At 43.6% G+C, this 19,424-nt stretch overlaps 1 protein-coding gene across 4 annotated transcripts in view; it reads right to left on the bottom strand.

Annotated features, from left to right (window-relative positions):
• Window positions 1-19,424, bottom strand: part of PKNOX1 (PBX/knotted 1 homeobox 1) — a 62,537-nt gene that overhangs the window by 30,322 nt on the left and 12,791 nt on the right. For 3 of the 4 annotated variants that reach the window (XR_010749321.1, XM_066370088.1, XM_066370090.1), the window contains 3 exons: window positions 7,365-7,433; window positions 6,292-6,398; window positions 3,089-3,216 (listed from right to left, as the gene is read on the bottom strand). Coding sequence is in view for 3 of the 4 variants with exons in the window: in XM_066370088.1 (XP_066226185.1) it covers window positions 3,089-3,216; window positions 6,292-6,342 (179 nt within the window). In the remaining variant the exon portion in view is untranslated. Of the gene's footprint in view, window positions 1-3,088; window positions 3,217-6,291; window positions 6,399-7,364; window positions 7,434-8,913; window positions 8,965-19,424 lie in introns of those variants that run through there. The other variant, XM_066370091.1, reaches the window with a different exon arrangement.

Below are 19,424 nucleotides of genomic sequence, written 5' to 3' on the forward strand. Positions count from 1 at the left end.
AGTCTCTAAAATCAATAAATAAAATCTTTTAAAAAATTAAATAAAAAATAAAGATCAACTGAATCATATTTGTGCAGATTTATTTCTGTTACTCTCTATCTATGGCATTGATCTCTGTGTCTACCCCCTCACAATTATTGCAATGTCTTATATACTGTAACATGATAGCAAATCTTAAGCTCAAATACTTGATTCCTCCTTTATTCTTTTTTTTTTAATTGTTTTAGTTTGATCTAGTTCTTTTGACTTACACATGAAATTTAGAATTAATTTGCCTATATGTACAAATATTTACTGCTAAAAGTTAATTGGCCTGACCAGGCGGTGGCACAGTGGATAGAGCATTGGACTGGGATGTAGAGGACTCAGGTTTGAGACCCCGAGGTCGCCAGCTTGAGCACATGGATCATCTGGTTTGAGCAAAGCTCACCAGCTTGAGCCCAAGGTCACTGGCTTGAGCAAGGGGTCACTCGGTCTGCTGTAGCCCTCTGGTCAAGGCACATATGAGAAATCAATCAATGAACAACTAAGGAGCTGCAATGAACAATTGATGTTTCTCATTTCTCTCCCTTCCTGTCTGTCTGTCCCTATCTGTCCCTCTCTCTGACTGTCTGTCTCTGCCACAAAAAAATAAAAACTTAATTGGAGTTGCATTAAGTTTGTAGATTGACTTTCAGAAAACTGGAATCTTTATTATGTAGAGTCTTCCAATCTATAAACATGGTATATCCCACCACTTTTTAGGTGTCTGATTTTTTGCATCAGTATGTTATAAGTATAGATTTATAGCTAAGTTATTTTGGAGCTCTTGTAAATGTACTTTCTTTTTCATTTCTGTTTCCAACTGTATGTTACTGGTATAGAAATAGGATTGGTTTCTGTGTGTTGTACATGTAACCTGTGATCTTATTAAACTTACAGGTTTTTTTTTATTAATTTTAAAGAGAGAGGAAGGGGGAAGGAAGAGGGGGGGAAGAGATAGGGAGGGAAGGATGAGGGGGCATTAATTTGTTGTTCCACTTATTTATGCATTCATTGGTTGATTCTTGTACCTGCCCTGACCAGAGATCAAATCCACAACCTTGGCAAATCAGGTTAATGGTCTAACCAACTGAGCTACCTGGCTAGGGCTAAACTTAGCACCTGGAAGTTCTTTGGTAGATGCTGAGATTTTCTATGTAGACAATCATGTTGTTTGTGCACTGAGCCAGTTTTATTTCTTCCTTTTTAATATTTTTATTGTCTTACTACACTGGCTTGGACTTCCACCGCAGGGCTGAATAAGAGGAGTTAGGGCAGACAGCTCTCATTCCCAATCTTAAGGAAAAGCATTCAGTCTTTCACCATCAAGTCTGATGTGAGCTGTTTGTTTTTGTAGTTGTCCTTCGTCTGGTTTAAAAAGTTCCCCCTTTGGCCCTGGCCGGTTGGCTCAGTGGTAGAGCGTCGGCCTGGCGTGCAGGAGTACCGGGTTTGATTCCTGGCCGGGGTACACAGGAGAAGTGCCCATCTGCTTCTCCTTCCTCTCTGTCTCTCTCTTCCCCTCCCGCAGCCGAGGCTCCATTGGAGCAAAGATGGCCCGGGCGCTGAGGATGGCTCTGTGGCCTCTGCCTCAGGCGCTAAGATGGCTCTGGTTGCAACAGAGCAACACCCCAGATGGGCAGAGCATCGCCCCCTGATGGGCATGCCGGGTGGATCCCAGTCGGGCGCATGCGGGAGTCTGACTGCCTCCCCGTTTCCAACTTCAGAAAAATACAAAAAAAAAAAAAGTTCCCCTTTGCTGACTATTTTTAATAACAATTAGCTGTTTTGTCAAATGCTTTTCTGCATCACTTGATATGATCACACTGTGGGTCTGTCTCTATGGTTAATCTTTGAGTAGTGAACTAGTCTTGCATTCCTGGGATAATCTCCACTTGGTCACTAGATATTATTCTAATATCATTCTATTATTTTTTTATTTCTGGCTTCAATTTGCTAATATTTTATTGATAATTTTTAAATTTTTATTTATTTATTCATTTGGGGGGGAGAGAGAGAGAGAGAAGGGGGTAGGGGCAGGAAGTATCAACTCCCATATGTGCCTTGACTGGGCAAGCCCAGGGTTTTGAACCAGCAACCTCAGCCTTCCAGGTCGACGCTTTATCCACTGCACTACCACAGGTCAGGCTATTGATGATTTTTTAAATTACACTTAAAATTTTTTTAATTTATTGATTTTAGTGTGAGAGGAAGAGGAGGAAGAGAGAGAGAGAGAGATAAGAACATAGATCTGCTCCTGTATGTGCCCTGACCAGGAATTGAACTGGCAACCTTTGTACTTTGCACTTCAGGAGAATGCTCTTAACTAACCAAGCTATCAGGCCAGGGATGTTGAAGATTTTTTTTTTTTCTACATAGACAGAGACAGAGTCAGAGAGAGGGATAGATAGAGACAGACAGACAGGAACGAAGAGAGATGAGAAGCATCAATCATCAGTTTTTTTGTTGCAACACCTTAGTTGTTCATTGATTGCTTTCTCATATGTGCCTTGACCATGGGCCTTCAGAAGACTGAGTGACCCCTTGCTCGAGCCAGCGACCTTGGGTCCAAGCTGGTGAGCTTTGCTCAAACCAGATGAGCCCGCGCTCAAGCTGGCAACCTTGGGGTCTCGAACCTGGGTCCTCTGCATCCCAGTCCGATGCTCTATCCACTGTGCCACCACCTGGTCAGGCTGTTGATGATTTTTATGTCCAAATTCATGAGGAATATTTGGCATCAGAGTGATGCTCTCAATTTGTAAACTGAATTGGGAAGCATTCTCTCATCTTCCATTTTCTGAAAGAGATTGTGTAGATTTGCTTCTTTTTTCTTTATAATTTTGGTAGAATTCTCCAGTAAAATCAGTTGGGCCTAAAGTTAATTTTTTTGTGAGGTGGACTAAAATGTCTATTTCAATTCCACAACTTAAAAAAAAAAAGAAAATCTTCATCCCAGTGGTTATTACATCATACCTTACTTTGTCCAGCTAATAGCTCTAATGTTCCCTTTAACAAGATTTTCTACTCTCATTATTCCTCTTAAAACCCACACGCTTCACATCTTTCCTACCTATAAATGGCCTGTTTGTCTGCATCCATTGGTGTCTGGGACCCCACAGGGGGAGGGCTCACTCCTTCCACATCAGGTTCAGAGCAGTTGGGGTCTTGCTCAGTTTTTAACTCTGTTACTACTTGCATCTGTGAAAGGAGAAGGATAATTTTTGTTAGTAAACAGAAAACAAACTACTATTAAGTATTCTAATCAGGAATTCGATAGGAATGGTAAACTGCTAGTCATGTGACTGGCAACAAAACAAATGAATACCACCCACAAATTCCATTTTAATTTAATGTTTATAAAATGGTTAAAAATCAAATTTCCAAACCATTTAAAAACAAAGAGGACTGATATCTATGAAATAATTACGATTTTCAAAATCATAATAACCATACATTACTGAAGGGAACTGGTCCACATGTAACCTTAATGTCTGTCCCAGCCTGCAGTACAGCCTCATGCTGGGTAACATCACAGTAAGAGAAGAATAAGCAAATCGTCCAAGCTCTTCTCATCTTGTCACAAAAATAACTCATAACCAATATGCTATGTACCTGAGACAGGGCTGAAATTCTCCCCTATCTAACCTTAAATTTCAGGAATAAATAAACTATAAAAAAAATTTTTTTTTAGCCTGACCAGGTGGTGGCGCAGTGGATAGAGTGTCCGACTGGGATGCGGAAGGACCCAGGTTCGAGACCCCGAGGTCGCCAGCTTGAGTGCGGGCTCATCTGATTTGAGCAAGGCTCACCAGCTTGGACCCAAGGTTGCTGGCTCCAGCAAAGGGTTGCTCGGTCTGCTGAAGGCCCGCGGTCAAGGCACATGTGAGAAAGCAATCAATGAACAACTAAGGTGTTGCAACGTGCAATAAAAAACTAATGATTGATGCTTCTCATCTCTCTCTGTCCCTGTCTATCCCTCTCTCTGACTCACTCTCTGTCTCTGTAAAAAAAAAAAAAAAAAAAAAAAAAAAAAATTTTTTTTAAAGTCACCATACTCAGAAAATAAAGGCTGTGTTTAAAGAAATAGTATTGAATACAGGATGTCATCAAGATACTATCATTTGAATTGCTTTAAACTAGTAATGTTGTTTATAAATTAGTTAAAAAGTATTTAAATCCTTAAACATAAAAAATTCAATTTACAAAACAAAAACTGCCTCAGTAAACTTGTAATTCTCCATGAGCAGATTACCTCCTACACTTGCCCAACGCCAGCTGCTATTTCCTCTGTTGGGTAAACTGGAGATGGAGAGCCTGTCATGAACCCCACCCTGATACCCAGGGACCATGGCCGGGGGAGCAGTCCTGCAGACCCAGGTTCTCCAACAGTCCAGAATGACAAGAACACTTCCATTCTGCTGCCTTTAAATAATACAGTGTACTTGGGAAATTGTATTTCTCTCTCTCTTAAAACAAACAAGCACTAAAAGAACTAACACAGTCTTTCTGAAGGGAAATCTGACAAATATTATAAGGAAGCCTTAAAGATTTTATTTCAGGGTTTCTTTTTTAATGACTGAAAAAAGGGAAACCTAAATGTTCAACCTCGGAAGAATGGCTAAGTAAATCTGGTATATTTACACTGAATAATCTTAAGAGCTTATTTAAAATACTGTTCTCAAAGAGATTCCCATGTGGAGAGGAAGTTCTTAGTTATTAAAATCAAGGGGTTCCACCCCCCACCTGTCCACCACCCCCGCTGTGCCCAGCACTGCACTGGACACTGGATACTCGCTGCATGGGGCAGAGCCAGAGGAAGACAGATGGGGGTAAGCACCTCCCTTAGCCATATGTCAGAAGGTGATGACTGCTAGGAAGGAGAAAAAGATCAGAGGAACAAGTGGTAACAAGGGCATGCAGCAGATTCTTGGGTGATTTAGGCAAAGACCTGCAGGACAGGAAGGAGCTGGCCAAGCTGCTGCCTAAGGAAAGAAGAGCAAAGGGAAGAACCTGGGTCAAGAGTCAGGGAGGTGTCCAGCAAAGGAAGGCAAAGGTGAGTGCAGTAAGGAGGCTGCAGGATGGTCCTGGGATCTGAGCAGCCAGGCAATACAGGGGAAAGGCCTCTCAGGCAGCCTTCAGCAAGGGGAGAGGAGGAGAAGTCATTAGATTTGTACAGTAGAAATAATCACTGGGAAATATCAAAGGACTTCCAGGTGAGAAGAGCTGGCTGAAACAGAATTCTCCACCTCAATTCCCTATAAGAAGCAAAAAACACTTAAAAAAATTTAAAAGCCTACAAAAACAAACTAAATCTCTTCAACAGCAACCAAACCAGAAATGGTGCAAAACTGACCACCTAGGAAAGACATGAGAGTCGGCAAGGTCTCACCTCCCTCCTGGAGCTCATTGGGAACGTCAACAATGGGGTGCTGTGACCTCCTGTGGGTGAGTTGACCTACCCAGATTTGATCTGTTGATTGTGCTCACTAAAATCCTCAAGGAGGGCGAGAAGATAGCTGCTGGCATGGGTGTTCTGTTCCTGCCTCCTGACTATGGGATAGGCAGGAAGCAAAGGCAGAGCTGAATGTCTTCAATGGAAATCAGCTACCAGGGTCTTTCCCTGGAGGGGGAATGGCCCCCACTGGCAGCACACAGAACATTCCCAAGATCTCAGGTGACCCAAGAGAGGCTGCAGAGGCCTCAGTGAGCCCCCCCCCCCAATTATTTTAGGTCACAGGACACAAAACACCTGAGAGCTTCAAGGAAAAGCACATCTTATGGATAGTGGGAGGGCTATCAAGAAGCAATCCACATCATCAAAGAAAGTTGTGCAGGTGCTACCATGGGCATGAGCAGGGGATTGGTACACACAGCACTGATTACACCACATAACATCAGGACAGGCCCTCTGCTGCTCACATCTGGGGACATGAAACCATACAATTCCCACTCAGATTAGCAACCGTCAACATGGAAACCTGTGATAATCAATAACACTGAGCTTATCTCTGAAAGCAACAATACTTACTAACACTGATGTGAAAATGGCAAATTCCCAAGGAAGTGTGATTTAAGGGAGTCAAAATTACTAGCCATCTTGGTATCACTTAGGAAACAATCTGAACAATGTACAATAAATGCATAATACACTAAATCTGAACCTAAAGCCTCAGGAAAACTGGACTTGAACTATTAATATACAAAGCACTGCTTGTGTGTTAGTGCCAGGTCAACTGACTATAATTAAAATGCAGAATAAATGCAAGGTCTCACTTGTTGCCCATCTTGATAGCTGTCTATACTTAATGTCTGTGTAGCCATCATGGTCAACAAGTTTATTATAAAACATCAAATCATCTTGAGTCAAAAGCAAATGGTGTCTGGAAAACAAAAGCAGAAAGCATCAGTTAATAATTGCATGGAGAAAAAAAACACCCTTATCTCTGTGATATCAGTCAAATCGTACTCAGCATCACCCCACTTACTTGGCGATCACATTTGTTCTTGCATGGGGCCTGACTTGCTACCACATTTTTCAGCCATTTGGATTTATTTCTTCACTTACTCAAGTGTCTAGTGAACGTCTACATGTGCAGGACACTGTTCTAGGGTGCCCTATTTTCCTGGACAGACAAGGACAGGGGCTGTGGGGAGTTCAGGCAGCACACGTGGTGTCATGACAGAGGTGAGCAAGGGCTTCCCCTAATATGTGATAGGACAGGTGCTCTGAGAAGGTACTGACACTGAGACCGCAAGGACTTGACTCAATGACTGCTGAGACAGGGAGACTGTAGCTCAGACAGGAATGACAAACACGTGCTCGGGGAGGCTGAGCCAGCACTCTTCTAACATCTGTCTGTAAAACAGATAGGAACAAATGTTTTCGGGTCAACACACACAGGTGACTGTCAGGAGGTGTTGAGAGGAGGAAAATCAGGTGGGGATAGAGAATGAGTGAAGGCAGGTCCACCACAATGCCTGGGAGAAACGTGGGACAGGGAAGGAGTGAGCTGCCTGGGACACCTGGATGTAGGAGGAGCAGCAGTGCTCACGTAGAGTGGTGAAGGAGGAGGGGAAGATAAGGAAGCGGGAGACATGGGGACCAGTTCACACAGACTGTTGTGGGCAGTAGCAGACTTTGGGTGTTCCTGGGAAGCCCTGAGCAGAAGGGTAACTTGACTTATATCTGAGGAGGGTCCCTTTGACTATGAAGACAGGCTGCATGACTGGGGAACACACAGAGGATGGGGGTGCTGTCATGGATAGGCAGTGGGCCATGTGGACAAGGGGGGCTGAAAGCACAGTTTGCAGATGGCCTGGGGTTGGGTGTGGGTCAGGGTTCCCACCTGAGCAACTGGCAGAGCAGAGCTGCATGTCCCAGCAAGGAGCAGATGTTGAGGAGCAGGTCCTGTGGCCTGGGGAGAGAATGCAAAAATCAAGACATTTTAGGTGTGAAATGCTTCTCAGAAATCCAATAGGAAATTTTGAATGAATGAGTCTGGGCCAGAAACATAAACTCAGTAATCAATCAGGCTGTGGCTAATGTGTAGAGGTGGTCAAACTGTGTCCTCTAAGATATATATGCCCAAATCCTAACCCCCAGTCCCTGTGAGGGCTCTTACCTGGAATAGGGTCTTTATAGAAGTAAGGTTTTTTTTGTTTTTTGTTTTTGTTTTTTACAGAGACAGAGAGAGAGTCAGAGAGAGGGATAGATAGAGACAGACAGGAACAGAGAGAGATGAGAAGCATCAATCATCAGTTTTTCATTGTGACACCTTAGTTGTTCATTGATTGCTTTCTCATATGTGCCTTGACCGCGGGCCTTCAGCAGACCAAGTAACCCCTTGCTCGAGCCAGCGACCTTGGGTCCAAGTTGGTGAGCTTTGCTCAAACCAGATGAGCCTGCACTCAAGCTGGTGACCTTGGGGTCTTGAACCTGGGTCCTCCACATCCCAGTCTGATGCTCTATCCACTGCGCCACCACCTGGTCAGGCTATAAAAGTAAGTATTAAGGATCTTGAGATTAGATTATCCTGGATTGAGGGGAGGACCTAGATCCCAAGACTGGTGTCATTTAAGAGGGGGAAAGATCTAAGACACACTGAGAAGGCGGCTATGTGAACTGGAGGCAGAAATTGGAGCTATGCTGCTCTAAGCCAAGAATGCCTGGCCACCAAGGAGTAGAGAACTAGACCTTTAGATGGAGTGTGAGTGTGGCCCTGACGACACTTTGATTTCAAGTTCTGGCTGCCAGGACCCTGAGAAAATCAATTCTTGTTGTTTCTATCCACCTAATTAGTACAACTTGGTTATTGCAATCCCAGGATCCTAAGGCAGTAGGTATAGCCACCAAACTATATGAGACCATCCAGGAAGAGAGAGGAGGTGGGCCATGTAAGAAGGCTGGGAGGCAGGGGGCCCAGTACAGAATGAGGAGCAGCAGCCAGTGGGACAAGAGAAGAATCAAGTGATGCCACTCACACCAGTGCAGAAGGAGGATGTGTGTGTGTGTGTGTGTGTGTGTGTGTGTGTGTGTGTGTGTGTGTGTGTGATGTTAACGCACCTGAGGGTGAAGGAAGAGAAAGGCTGAGCATGGCTGCATTCAGGGGAGAGGGGAGAGGGGAGAGGGGAGAGGGGAGAGGGGAGAGGGGAGAAGAGAGGGGAGAGGGGAGAGGGGAGAGGGGAGAGGGGAGAGGGGAGAGGGGAGAGGGGAGAGGGGAGAGGGGAGAGGGGAGAGGGGAGAACCCGGTGCATAGATGTAGATGTGAAGAAAGACCATCTCCATCTTTGTGTCCTTTCATTCCATGACCTTTGATCAAAGTCAGTTTTTAGTAAGCACATCAAAGCCTTCTAGTTAATGATTATCTGTGTTCCCTAAAATGTAACCATAAATACCTTTGTTAGTAATGGCCAGGATGACAACTGAGACATAAATCAAACTGGTGATAGTATCCACCACCAGGAGGGATGACCCCTGGTGCTACTGCATTCTTGGTCCCTTTGTCTTATTGATCATTAGTACCTGAGTCATATTATAAAAACAGTATAGTAACAGCAGTCTTGGAACTGGGAAGTGTGGTGTTGGTAAATAATTTACACAAAACTGCTGGGTACGCTGTCTATTCCAGCCTCAATCTTCCCATAAGTAAATTACCCTATAATATATTCCATTATATTCTATGGAGTAGGCTGCTTCATCTTTTAGTCTGAAGACACCTTCTTGCTAAAATGGCCATTACACCTTTGCCCCACCATCGGATAACAGAACTTGGCAACCTCATGGCTGGGAAGGGAGCTCATGTGTAGTCATCATGATATTGCCCTCTCTGCCCTCTGAGACCCCTAGTCTTGAGCGAGACCCCATACATTTGCAAATCTGTTACTGAGTATCTCCCAACAGTCTCTTCCATGACCAAAACCTGGCCTCCTCCTAGTGCCCTGATCTGCCCTGTACCCCAGGGACAGGGACCTCAGAGTGCCCAGATCTGCCCTGCACTCCAGGGCAGAGACTCTAGCCCCACACCATAGAGTATACCTTGATCAGGGCAGGAGCAACTATGTCCTCCTCTGATCTTACCCTCTTTCCCTCCATTCCTCCCTGTTCAAAGTGCAAATCTGGCCCAAATCACCCTTGCAGATCAAGTCTCAGGGCCGACCCTTGCCCCACCCTGCCCTCCCACAGTAGCACCTCTGGCAAGCCCCTCCCCCATTCCAAGTGTGGACACAGTTAAAGGGATGGCCATCTGTAGTTCCTCCAGCAGGCTGTGCACTTGCCTGGTAGTTCTGCCTAAACACTCTGGCCTTCTCCAAGCATGGCCAGCTAGTACACCTGCATCGTCATCCATACCACCCTTCCCAAAGTCTTCCCAGTGGCTTGACCCCACCCACGAGTTGGAAACAAGAGTTGTAAGAATTCATAGTTTTTAGTATACACAGATGCATAGGAATAGATATAGATACAGATCCATGCATCTCATATATATACATACATACATATATATACATACATGCATATATACGCACATGGATGAAAACACTTTTCTGGCTCCCCTAAGAGAGAGCCTAGAAGCATGATACCAGTAGCAATGAGAACTTAGCACCTATGTATTGATTGATAAGTATCATTCTCAATAAAAAAGAATTGGGACTTCCTCAGAGAAATGGCTGATCTGATTCCAGGGCTGGGTCAGGTAAAGTACAAGATGAGCCTAAAACTTGTGCTCAAAAAATTATGGAGATATGTCAAAAGGACAGACAAATCAGCTTGCAGATGCTCTCACTGGCCAAACCTGGGACATTTTCTTTTTAATACTGTAGATTTTTAAAAATTTATTTAATTTTTATTTATTCATTTTAGAGAAGAGAGAGAGATAGAAGGGGGGGAGCAGGAAGCATCAACTCCCATACGTGCCTTGACCAAGCAAGCCCAGGTTTTGAACCAGAGACCTTAGCATTCCAGGTTGACACTTTATATACTGCGACACCACAGGTCAGGCCAAATCTGAGACAATCTGAGCAACAAAATAAGATAGTAACTGAGAATAAAATAAGAACCCACGAGTCCATACTGATAGAAATACATAAACAAATAAATGAGGGTGAACTCTAAATTATATTAGAGTTCCAACAATACGTACAGGAAGATGGAACCTGATCATCACCATCTGGCAACCAGCACAGTAATCACTGCTTCAGGCAAAAAATATCACAAATGTAATACTAGCCAGTGAAAGAAAATAAGAAACAGGAAGTGTACCTGGCTCAAGATATTTACTGTCAATTATAAAGGAAAACAGTAACTTCACAATGGAGAGACCTGGCAGAAAACAGCTTAACCAAAAGATTAAAAGTCCCATCAACAGTAATAAAGAGAAATCAACATGATGGGCCTCCCAAAAAGGACACAGAATGGAATTCTGGGCAGACCTGCCCAATCCTGAGGACATGCCCACAAAACAAAATAAGGAAGGTAAGAGAACTGTTCTGAGTTAAGAGATGAAAACTAAAACAACAATCAAGTGCCGTATGTGATCCTGGTTTAAAAACCAAAAGCTGTAAAAGACAGTTTAAGTCATGGGTTCGATCCCAGGTTACGACACATAAGAGAAGCAATCAACGAGTGCACAACTAAATGGAACAGCTAAGTGAAACAATGAGTTGATGCTTCTTTCTCTTTCCCTTCCCTTCACTTTCTCTCTCTCTCAAATCAGTAGGAAAAAAAAAAGTTGGCATGTGCCAGCATGAGAGACTGAATATTGTGATTGTGTGATATATATGCTTATGGAAACATCTTTGTTTGGAGAAGCAAGGGCTGAGGTGTTTACGGGTATGATCATGGAATGCACAGTTTACTTTAACTGGTCAACAAGAGCACACACATAACTATACAAATTGTGGCTGAGTCCACAACTGCTGAGTGGAGATGGTGGGGAATCACTGTTCTACTCTTTTACCATTTTGTATCTTAAAATGCCCAAAATAAATATTGGGGGGAGGACTGACCTGTGGTGGCACAGTGGATAAAGCATCAACCTGGAATATTGAGGTCGCCAGTTCGAAACTCTGGGCTTGCCTGGTCAAGGCACATATGGGAGTTGATGCTTCCTGCTCGCTCCTCCCCTCCTTCTCTCTCCCTCTTTCTGTCTCTTTCTCTCTCCCCCCTCTCTAAAATGAATAAATTTTTTAAAAAAATTTAAATATTGGGGGGAAATCAGAAATTTATATAAAAAATGTATAGATTTGCAGCCCTCATCTCTATCAAAACAGGTTAAAACTGGCCCTGGCTGGTTGGCTCAGCGGTAGAGCGTCGGCCTGGCGTGTGGGGGACCCAGGTTCGATTCCCGGTCAGGGCACATAGAAGTGCCCATTTGCTTCTCCACCCCCACCCCACCCCCTCCTTCCTCTCTGTCTCTCTCTTTCCCTCCCGCAGCCAAGGCTCCATTGGAGCAAAGATGGGCCGGGCGCTGGGGATGGCTCCTTGGCCTCTGCCCCAGGCACTAGAATGGCTCTGGTCGCGGCAGAGCGATGCCCCGGAGGGGCAGAGCATCGCCCCCTGGTGGGCAGAGCGCGTGCGGGTGGATCCTGGTCGGGCGCATGCAGGAGTCTGTCTGTCTCTCTTCGTTTCCAGGTTCAGAAAAATACAAAAAAAAAAAAATACAAAAAAAACCCCAAAACAGGTTAAAACTTACGTGCGATATAAATTGGTACAACTGCTCTACAGGAAAATTTTTTAATCTGTGTCAAAGCTTTGAAAATATGTGCTGTTTCTACAATGGAATACTATGTGAAAAATATTTTTTAAAAGCAACTCTAGCCTGACCTGTGGTGGCACAGTGGATAAAGTGTCGACCTGGAAATGCTGAGGTCGCCAGTTCGAAACCCTGGGCTTGCCTGGTCAAGGCACATATGGGAGTTGATGCTTCCAGCTCCTCCTCCCTTCTTTCTCTCTGTCTCTCCTCTCTCTCTCTCTCTCTGTGTGTCTCTCCCTCTCCTAAAAAATGAATAAATAAATAAAATTTAAAAAAAAAAGCAACTCTATGTGACTAATATATATTGTTCAGTAAAGCTAGGGAACAGTATACCACAGTGACCAATATTCCTACAAGATAAGAATGGAGCCCAAGAGAAGTTATCAGCTGATGGTGCCATCTGGTCAAGACCGCTGCAGGGGGTGGTAAAGACACCATAGCCAGCACCACCACATAGAAGAGCCATTTGCAAATTCATCACTCATGATTTAGGGAGCTCTAAATTCCACTCGAGCAAAATAACAGACCACATCTGGGTAGTAACACTGGCACCTTGCAAGAAGGCAGGCAAACAGGTCTCAGCCAATTCACATGGCTCATCCCAGCAGACTTCTTGGGCTCAGAAGGTGGCCTTCTGCTCTGATCAAGGCCTCTGTCAATCTGCTCAGCCACAGGCCCTCAGACCAGTGGCCCAGGGAGGCCCAAGACAAAATCTGAGTGATTAAGTGATATCATCAACTGGGAGATAGCTGAAAGCATCTGACCCAATGATGATGGCCAATAGGCTCATCTTTTTTTTTAATCACAATCTGTATTATTGGGCATTATGTAAATACCAAAGATTAACTTGAGATTTAGAAACAATTCCTACTTCTTCCCGTTACACAGAGAAATAAGTATGCTCAAACAACAGTGTCTTAATTTAACATGACATGGGATTCGAAAATCCATGTTGAATAATTACCAACCCAATGTACTTAGGGTGAGACATAGTTTTTGTCCATATTATTTCAACAAGTTTCATCCTATAAAAAAGGAATGAACCCTGGCCGTATAGCTTGGTTGGTTAGAGTGTCATCCAGAAGCATGGAGGCTGCCGGTTCTATCCCCGGTCAGGGCACATACAGGAACAGATCAATGTTTCTCTCTCTCTCTCTCTCTCTCTCCCTCTACCTTCCTCTTTCACTAAGTTAATAAATTAAAAAAAAAAAAGGGAATGATTTGTTAAAAGTTGTCACTTTGATATCCCTTCAAGAGTTCCAGCCGGACTAATACAAATGAAATGAGTACAACTTTCCAATCCTTGTGTACACAAATATTAAAACTCACTAGTAATTAAAGAAATACTAATTCTTTATATATATATATATATATATATATATATATTTATTTATTTTTGTTATTTTTCTGAAGCTGGAAACGGGGAGAGACAGCCAGACAGACTCCCGCATGCGCCCGACCGGGATCCACCCGGCACGCCCACCAGGGGCGACGCTCTGCCCACCAGGGGGCGATGCTCTGCCCCTCCGGGGCATCGCTCTGCAGCGACCAGAGCCACTCTAGCGCTTGGGGCAGAGGCCAAGGAGCCATCCCCAGCACCTGGGCCATCCCCGCTCCAATGGAGCCTCGGCTGCGGGAAGGGAAGAGAGAGACAGAGAGGAAGGAGGGGGGGTGGAGAAGCAAATGGGCGCCTCTCCTATGTGCCCTGGCCGGGAATCGAACCCGGGTCCCCCGCACGCCAGGCCAACGCTCTACCGCTGAGCCAACCAGCCAGGGCCTAAAGAAATACTAATTTTAAGATAATTTACTTTTCACCTAGCTATTATTAAATTTAAAACAACCATGTTTCCAGCAAAGATGAAGTAAAACTTGGAACTCTGAAGGAGTCCTAGAACTCACAAACTGCATGACTGGTTTGGAAAGCAATGTGACCATACATACAGTCAGCCATGAAAAAATACCTTATTTTTCTCAAATCAACCAGAGAATGTAGCTTGGGTTGTGACCTTAAAGGAAGATAAAAATATGAAATATGGGCTGAATCTAAAGGCTGACATTTTAGTATTTTTCAGCTTTCTAGCCCAGGCTGACAGGAAGAATAAGACAAGTTTAATCAGAAAAGGTCCAGATATAAATGGATTGGTTGAATCCCATCCAGTGGTGAAGTCTTTCCTGCTCAGACCACATGGATGAATCTGGGAAGGTTCCAGCTGGCTAAGAAGTCTGTAGACACCAGAAAAGAAGGTATAGGGTATGGGTCAGAGGACAAAAGGCTCTGAAGTTAGCAAGATCTCATCTCTCCTCCTGACAACAGCTCTCTAGCCAATATGGGTACCCCCATATCTGTCTGAGATGACTTGGTGCCTTAAAGGTATCATTAAGCCCTGTGGAAGATTTAATATTTTGGTGTTCAATTTCAGAATAATCTATGTATGTGACATTTAAGGTGCTTGCAATAATTAAGAAAATAATTAAGAAAATTTGGCAAATTAATCTTAACTTTTAGCCTTGATTTTAATTTAAAATGTATAATTGCATTATTGATTTTAGACATGTTTTTTTATTTTACATTTATTCATTTTAAGAGAGAGAGAAGAGAGAGTGAAGGAGGGAGGAACAGGAAGCATCAACTCCCATATGTGCCTTGACTAGGCAAGCACAGGGATGCGAACTGGCGACCTCAGCATTCCAGGTCGATGCTTTATCCACTGTGCCACTATGGGTCAGGTTAGACATGATTTCTAAAGTAAAAAGGTATGAGAGAAATTAACAAAGATTGTAAATACTTCTTTATTTATGCAAGTTTATCAACTGCTGTGCACAACTCTAGGTCCAGGGATGACAGCAGTGAACAAACCAAGTCTCTGAACACAAACCTATGCACTGGTGGGCAGGTCTGGAAAGTTTGAGATCATGAGATTCACTATATATAAAATTTTAAATCATTATACATACCTGAGAGGTTTTACTTGTTTGGTCAAATATAGAAAGTGCTTACATGATAATTAAAGCCACTAAACTTAAAACTATTGTTCCGAATGTATAAGTTGTAAATGGGACTGATCATTAAAAATGGTATGTTTTAGTCTGATCACCTTGAGCTGATAAAAGGCTGTCTTAAAGTTGATACAATATGATACAATAAATTTATAAAGAGAATTAAAAGTCACAAAAGCCTCATTTGAATTAAAGATGGCAAGATGCCTAACCAGGTGGTAGCACAGTGGATATAGAGCGTTGGACTGGGATGCAGAGGATCCAGGTTCGAAACCCAAAGGTTGCCGGCTTGAGCATAGGCTCATCTGGCTTGAGTGCAGGATCATAGACATGATCCCATGGTTGCTGGCTTGAGCGCAAAGTCACTGGTTTGAGCCCAAGATCACTGGCTTGAGCAAGGGGTCACTAGCTCTGCTGTAACTCCCCTAGTCTAGGCACATATGAGAAAGCAATTAATGAACTAAAGAGCTGTAACAAAGAATTGATGCTTTTCATCCCTCTCCCTTCCTGTCTGTCCCTATCTGTCCCTCTCTCTATCTCTGTCTCTGTCACACACACACACAAAAGAGATGTTAAGAAAAGCTAGATGCTAACGATGTTTTTTTATCTACATTAATAAAACTATAATCATAACCTACACGTCATCCATAGAGGAACAGTAAAATCAACTACTGTCACCTATCATCAATCATCAGCATGGTGGTTAAAACCAGAAGTAGCATAGAAAGGCTCACAGTAACCTGCCAACTGGCAGGCAGGGCCCACAGTGAGCTGTGCATTTGACTGTGCCCTTCATTCAGTCCACAAAGATTTACTGAACGTCTTCTCCCCTCAGGGCTCTGTGGTAAGTGCTGGAGATGGAGCAGAAAACAAACAAAAACCAACTTTATACTAATGTTGAAAAAGTCCCGATGGGTTCATTTGGGCAGGAGGCACCTCAATGTGTCAGTTCTCCCTAGTCTAGAGCCTGGGTCCTCTCCTACATCCTGCATTAAGTTTGATGTCTTCTCTGTGGAGGTTTCCTATACTTATGGTTAGATTATGGTTTTTCTTGCTACTGTCAAAAATACCTCATTGTCATTTATACTTTGTGGTAGACTGGATAAAAATGTCCCTGGTCTTTGTGGACTAACTATGTACCAGTCAGCTTCACTGGGGCCTTTAGTCCTAACAGTCTATGGAGAGTCCACTTGTTTTTCTTGGCACATGTCATTATCTATTAATCTTGTTCCTGTTTTTTTATGAGAACCTTAAAACACTTATTCTAAAATTTATACAGAGGAATCAAGGTCCATGAATAGCTATATTACCCTTAAAAGACTTAAGAAATAGCAAATTTCAAAATATCCTACAAGACCACAGTAAAAACAGAAAAGTGAGTTATGACACAAGGATAGACAAACAGGTCATTGGAACAGAAGAAATAAACACTAGACTTGCCAAGACTTGAAGAAAAACTGCCAAAATTACAGAAAGCTTAGGAATTGATGCTTTTACAAAAATCTCTCTGAACTCAATCATCAGTTCCTACAAAGTGCTGGTGAACTGGTTTTTCAGTGCTGCTCTCCAAGTACACTGTACTAGGGCCAACCACGTGTTCTCTTGTTTAAATTAAACAAGGGCAAATGACTTGTAGTGGCCTGGGCTGGATAAAGCAGAGCACTTGCAAGATGAAATTCCTAGAGCTTGGAAGAATACTGTCTCAAAGCTCCGTGTCACCATCTTGTTCATGTTAATGCAGAGATGTACAGAGAATGTTCTAGGAGGTTCAATCTTCATTTTGTCCTGTTATATCACAATAGGGCTGTAAGGATAGGGAAGGGAAAATAAGAAATATCTTCAAGTCTACTGCATTCGTTAAGACCTACAAGAAGCACTTTTAGATCTGAGCTGACCTTACTGACTCACTTGGAACCTCAAGAATGCACTGGAAGTGATGTTGTGTGACTGCGGGGCTGGGTCATAAGTCTGAGGCAGCTTCTGCCTTCTTAGGTGGGATACTCACTTTTGAAGCCCAGAGTCCCCATGTAAGAAGTCTGATTAACCAGATGTCCTCCCATACTGTGAAAAAGTGCCCCCATCCCATGCTATGAGGAGGTGCCCCCTCTCCTGCTCTAAGGAAGTTCCCCTCCCCCATGCTAAAGGAAGTTCACCCATCTCCTGCTGTAAGGAAGTCCCCCCCCCCCCATGCTGTGAAAAAGTTCCCCCATCTCCTGCTGTAAGGAAGTTCCTCCCCATGCTGTGAGGAGGTTTCTCCCCTCCATGCTGTGAATAGTTCCCCTCGCTTCATGCTGTGAGGAAGCCCAACTCACATGGAGGGTCCATCCACATAAACTTGCTCTGATCAGCAGCTCCAGCTGACAGTCGGTATCAACTTCCAAATTTGAAAAAATTCCTCCAGAAGACTCCAGCCCCCAGCCATCAAGCCCCCCTCCCCCGTCTTTCTAGCTGAGGACCCAAACATTGTAGAGCTGACACAGGCCATTTCCACTGCATCCTTCCCAAATGCCTGGCCCACAGATTCATGAGCACCATACAGCGGTTGTTTTACGGAGTTAATGGAGTAATTGGGTTCCCACTAGTAGAAACCAGAACATTCTAGCAGATGCTTTGTAACACTGTCCTCATACTACTGATGAAGAAAGAGAGGTACAAAGAGGTTAGGATACCTTTGTGAGGTCAGATTCTGGCTTTAAAAACCTGCCATTTCTTCTACATATTGTATCTGAGAATACAATAACTTTGTTGCTACAACTGTAGAACTGGTAAGAAAATAGGACAGTATTTGAGGATCTGTTCAACTTTGATGCCTACAAATGTTAATTTCATCAATTCAATCTACAAATTATGGTGTCATTCAATATAAGAGAATGGGTGAAGGAGATGCATCAGGTAAACACCAATGACTTTCAATCATGGCAAGGATTCAGTGAGGCACACAACATACACTGCTCTGCAATATTACCAAAAACGATGGCCAGGTGCTTATGTGTAGAAGTGGCATCTTCTGGTATGATCTGGAAGTCAGACATTGCCAAATTACCATAACACAAATTACTGAAAAGGAAAGGAATTCCTCCCTCGTGCCCAGTCAACACATACAAGAAATATAAGCTTAGAAGCAATTAAATGTCGCCTAGTTTTTGTGATCAGTATATATGATGTAGCAAATGAAACAATCACCTCACTGAAGAACAAGTGAAGCGCCCCATCATGTCTCTCTTTTCTGAACTCCCAGCAATGTCCCTGGACCAATCTCCCATGGTCACTCTTCCTCACCTGCTCTCTGCTCTAAGTCCATTCTCCAATGGACTGCAGCCCCAATGATGGGGTTTCTTAAGATTTGCTCCTTTCCCTATGCTTATCAATTTTCAGAAGAATGTGCTGGTTCCCTAGCCTTCTACAATAGTGACCAGAGAGGCTATTTTAGTACATTATGATCTCATGGGTTTGAATATTTTAGATAAGTACAGTCTGTCTATCTATCTATCTATCACCTATCTACCTATCTTCTGTTTTTTGATGTTCCAAATTATCCCATCTTTGGCCAATGCAAGCACCTTCAGTTACTAGAGCTTTTAACTCACCCTAGTAATTCTTGATAGCTCTCTTGCTTTTAGATAAAACGAGACACTCCAGGCTTATCTGTATTTTCTGCACCAAACCTGGACTTATCCACCCAAGAGACTGATTCCTTATAGTGGGAAAAGATATGTACAGACCACAGTGTAGGTGCTGTGGGTAGATGCTCACTGCTACTAATTGGTAACTGATTCTAGCCTTTTCAATGGACAGAAATAGGAAATATCTCATAAAAATTAAAAAAAAAATTTTTTTTGTTTTGTTTTTTCATTTTTCCGAAGCTGGAAACGGGGAGGCAGTCAGACAGACTCCCGCATGCGCCTGACTGGGATCCACCTGGCATGCCCACCAGGGGGCGATGCTCTGCCCCTCTGGGGCATCGCTCTGTTGCATCCAGAGCCAGTCTAGCGCCTGAGGCAGAGGCCATGGAGCCATCCTCAGCACCCGGGCCATCTTTGCTCCAATGGAGCTTTGGCTGCAGGAGGGGAAGAGAGAGACAGAGAAGAAGGAAAGGGGGAGGGGTGGAGAAGCAGATGGGCGCATATTCTGTGTTCCCTGGCCGGGAATTGAACCCGGGAT

This window comes from Saccopteryx leptura, chromosome 2 (genome assembly GCF_036850995.1).
Source record: "Saccopteryx leptura isolate mSacLep1 chromosome 2, mSacLep1_pri_phased_curated, whole genome shotgun sequence".
Classification (NCBI taxonomy): Eukaryota; Metazoa; Chordata; class Mammalia; order Chiroptera; family Emballonuridae; genus Saccopteryx; species Saccopteryx leptura.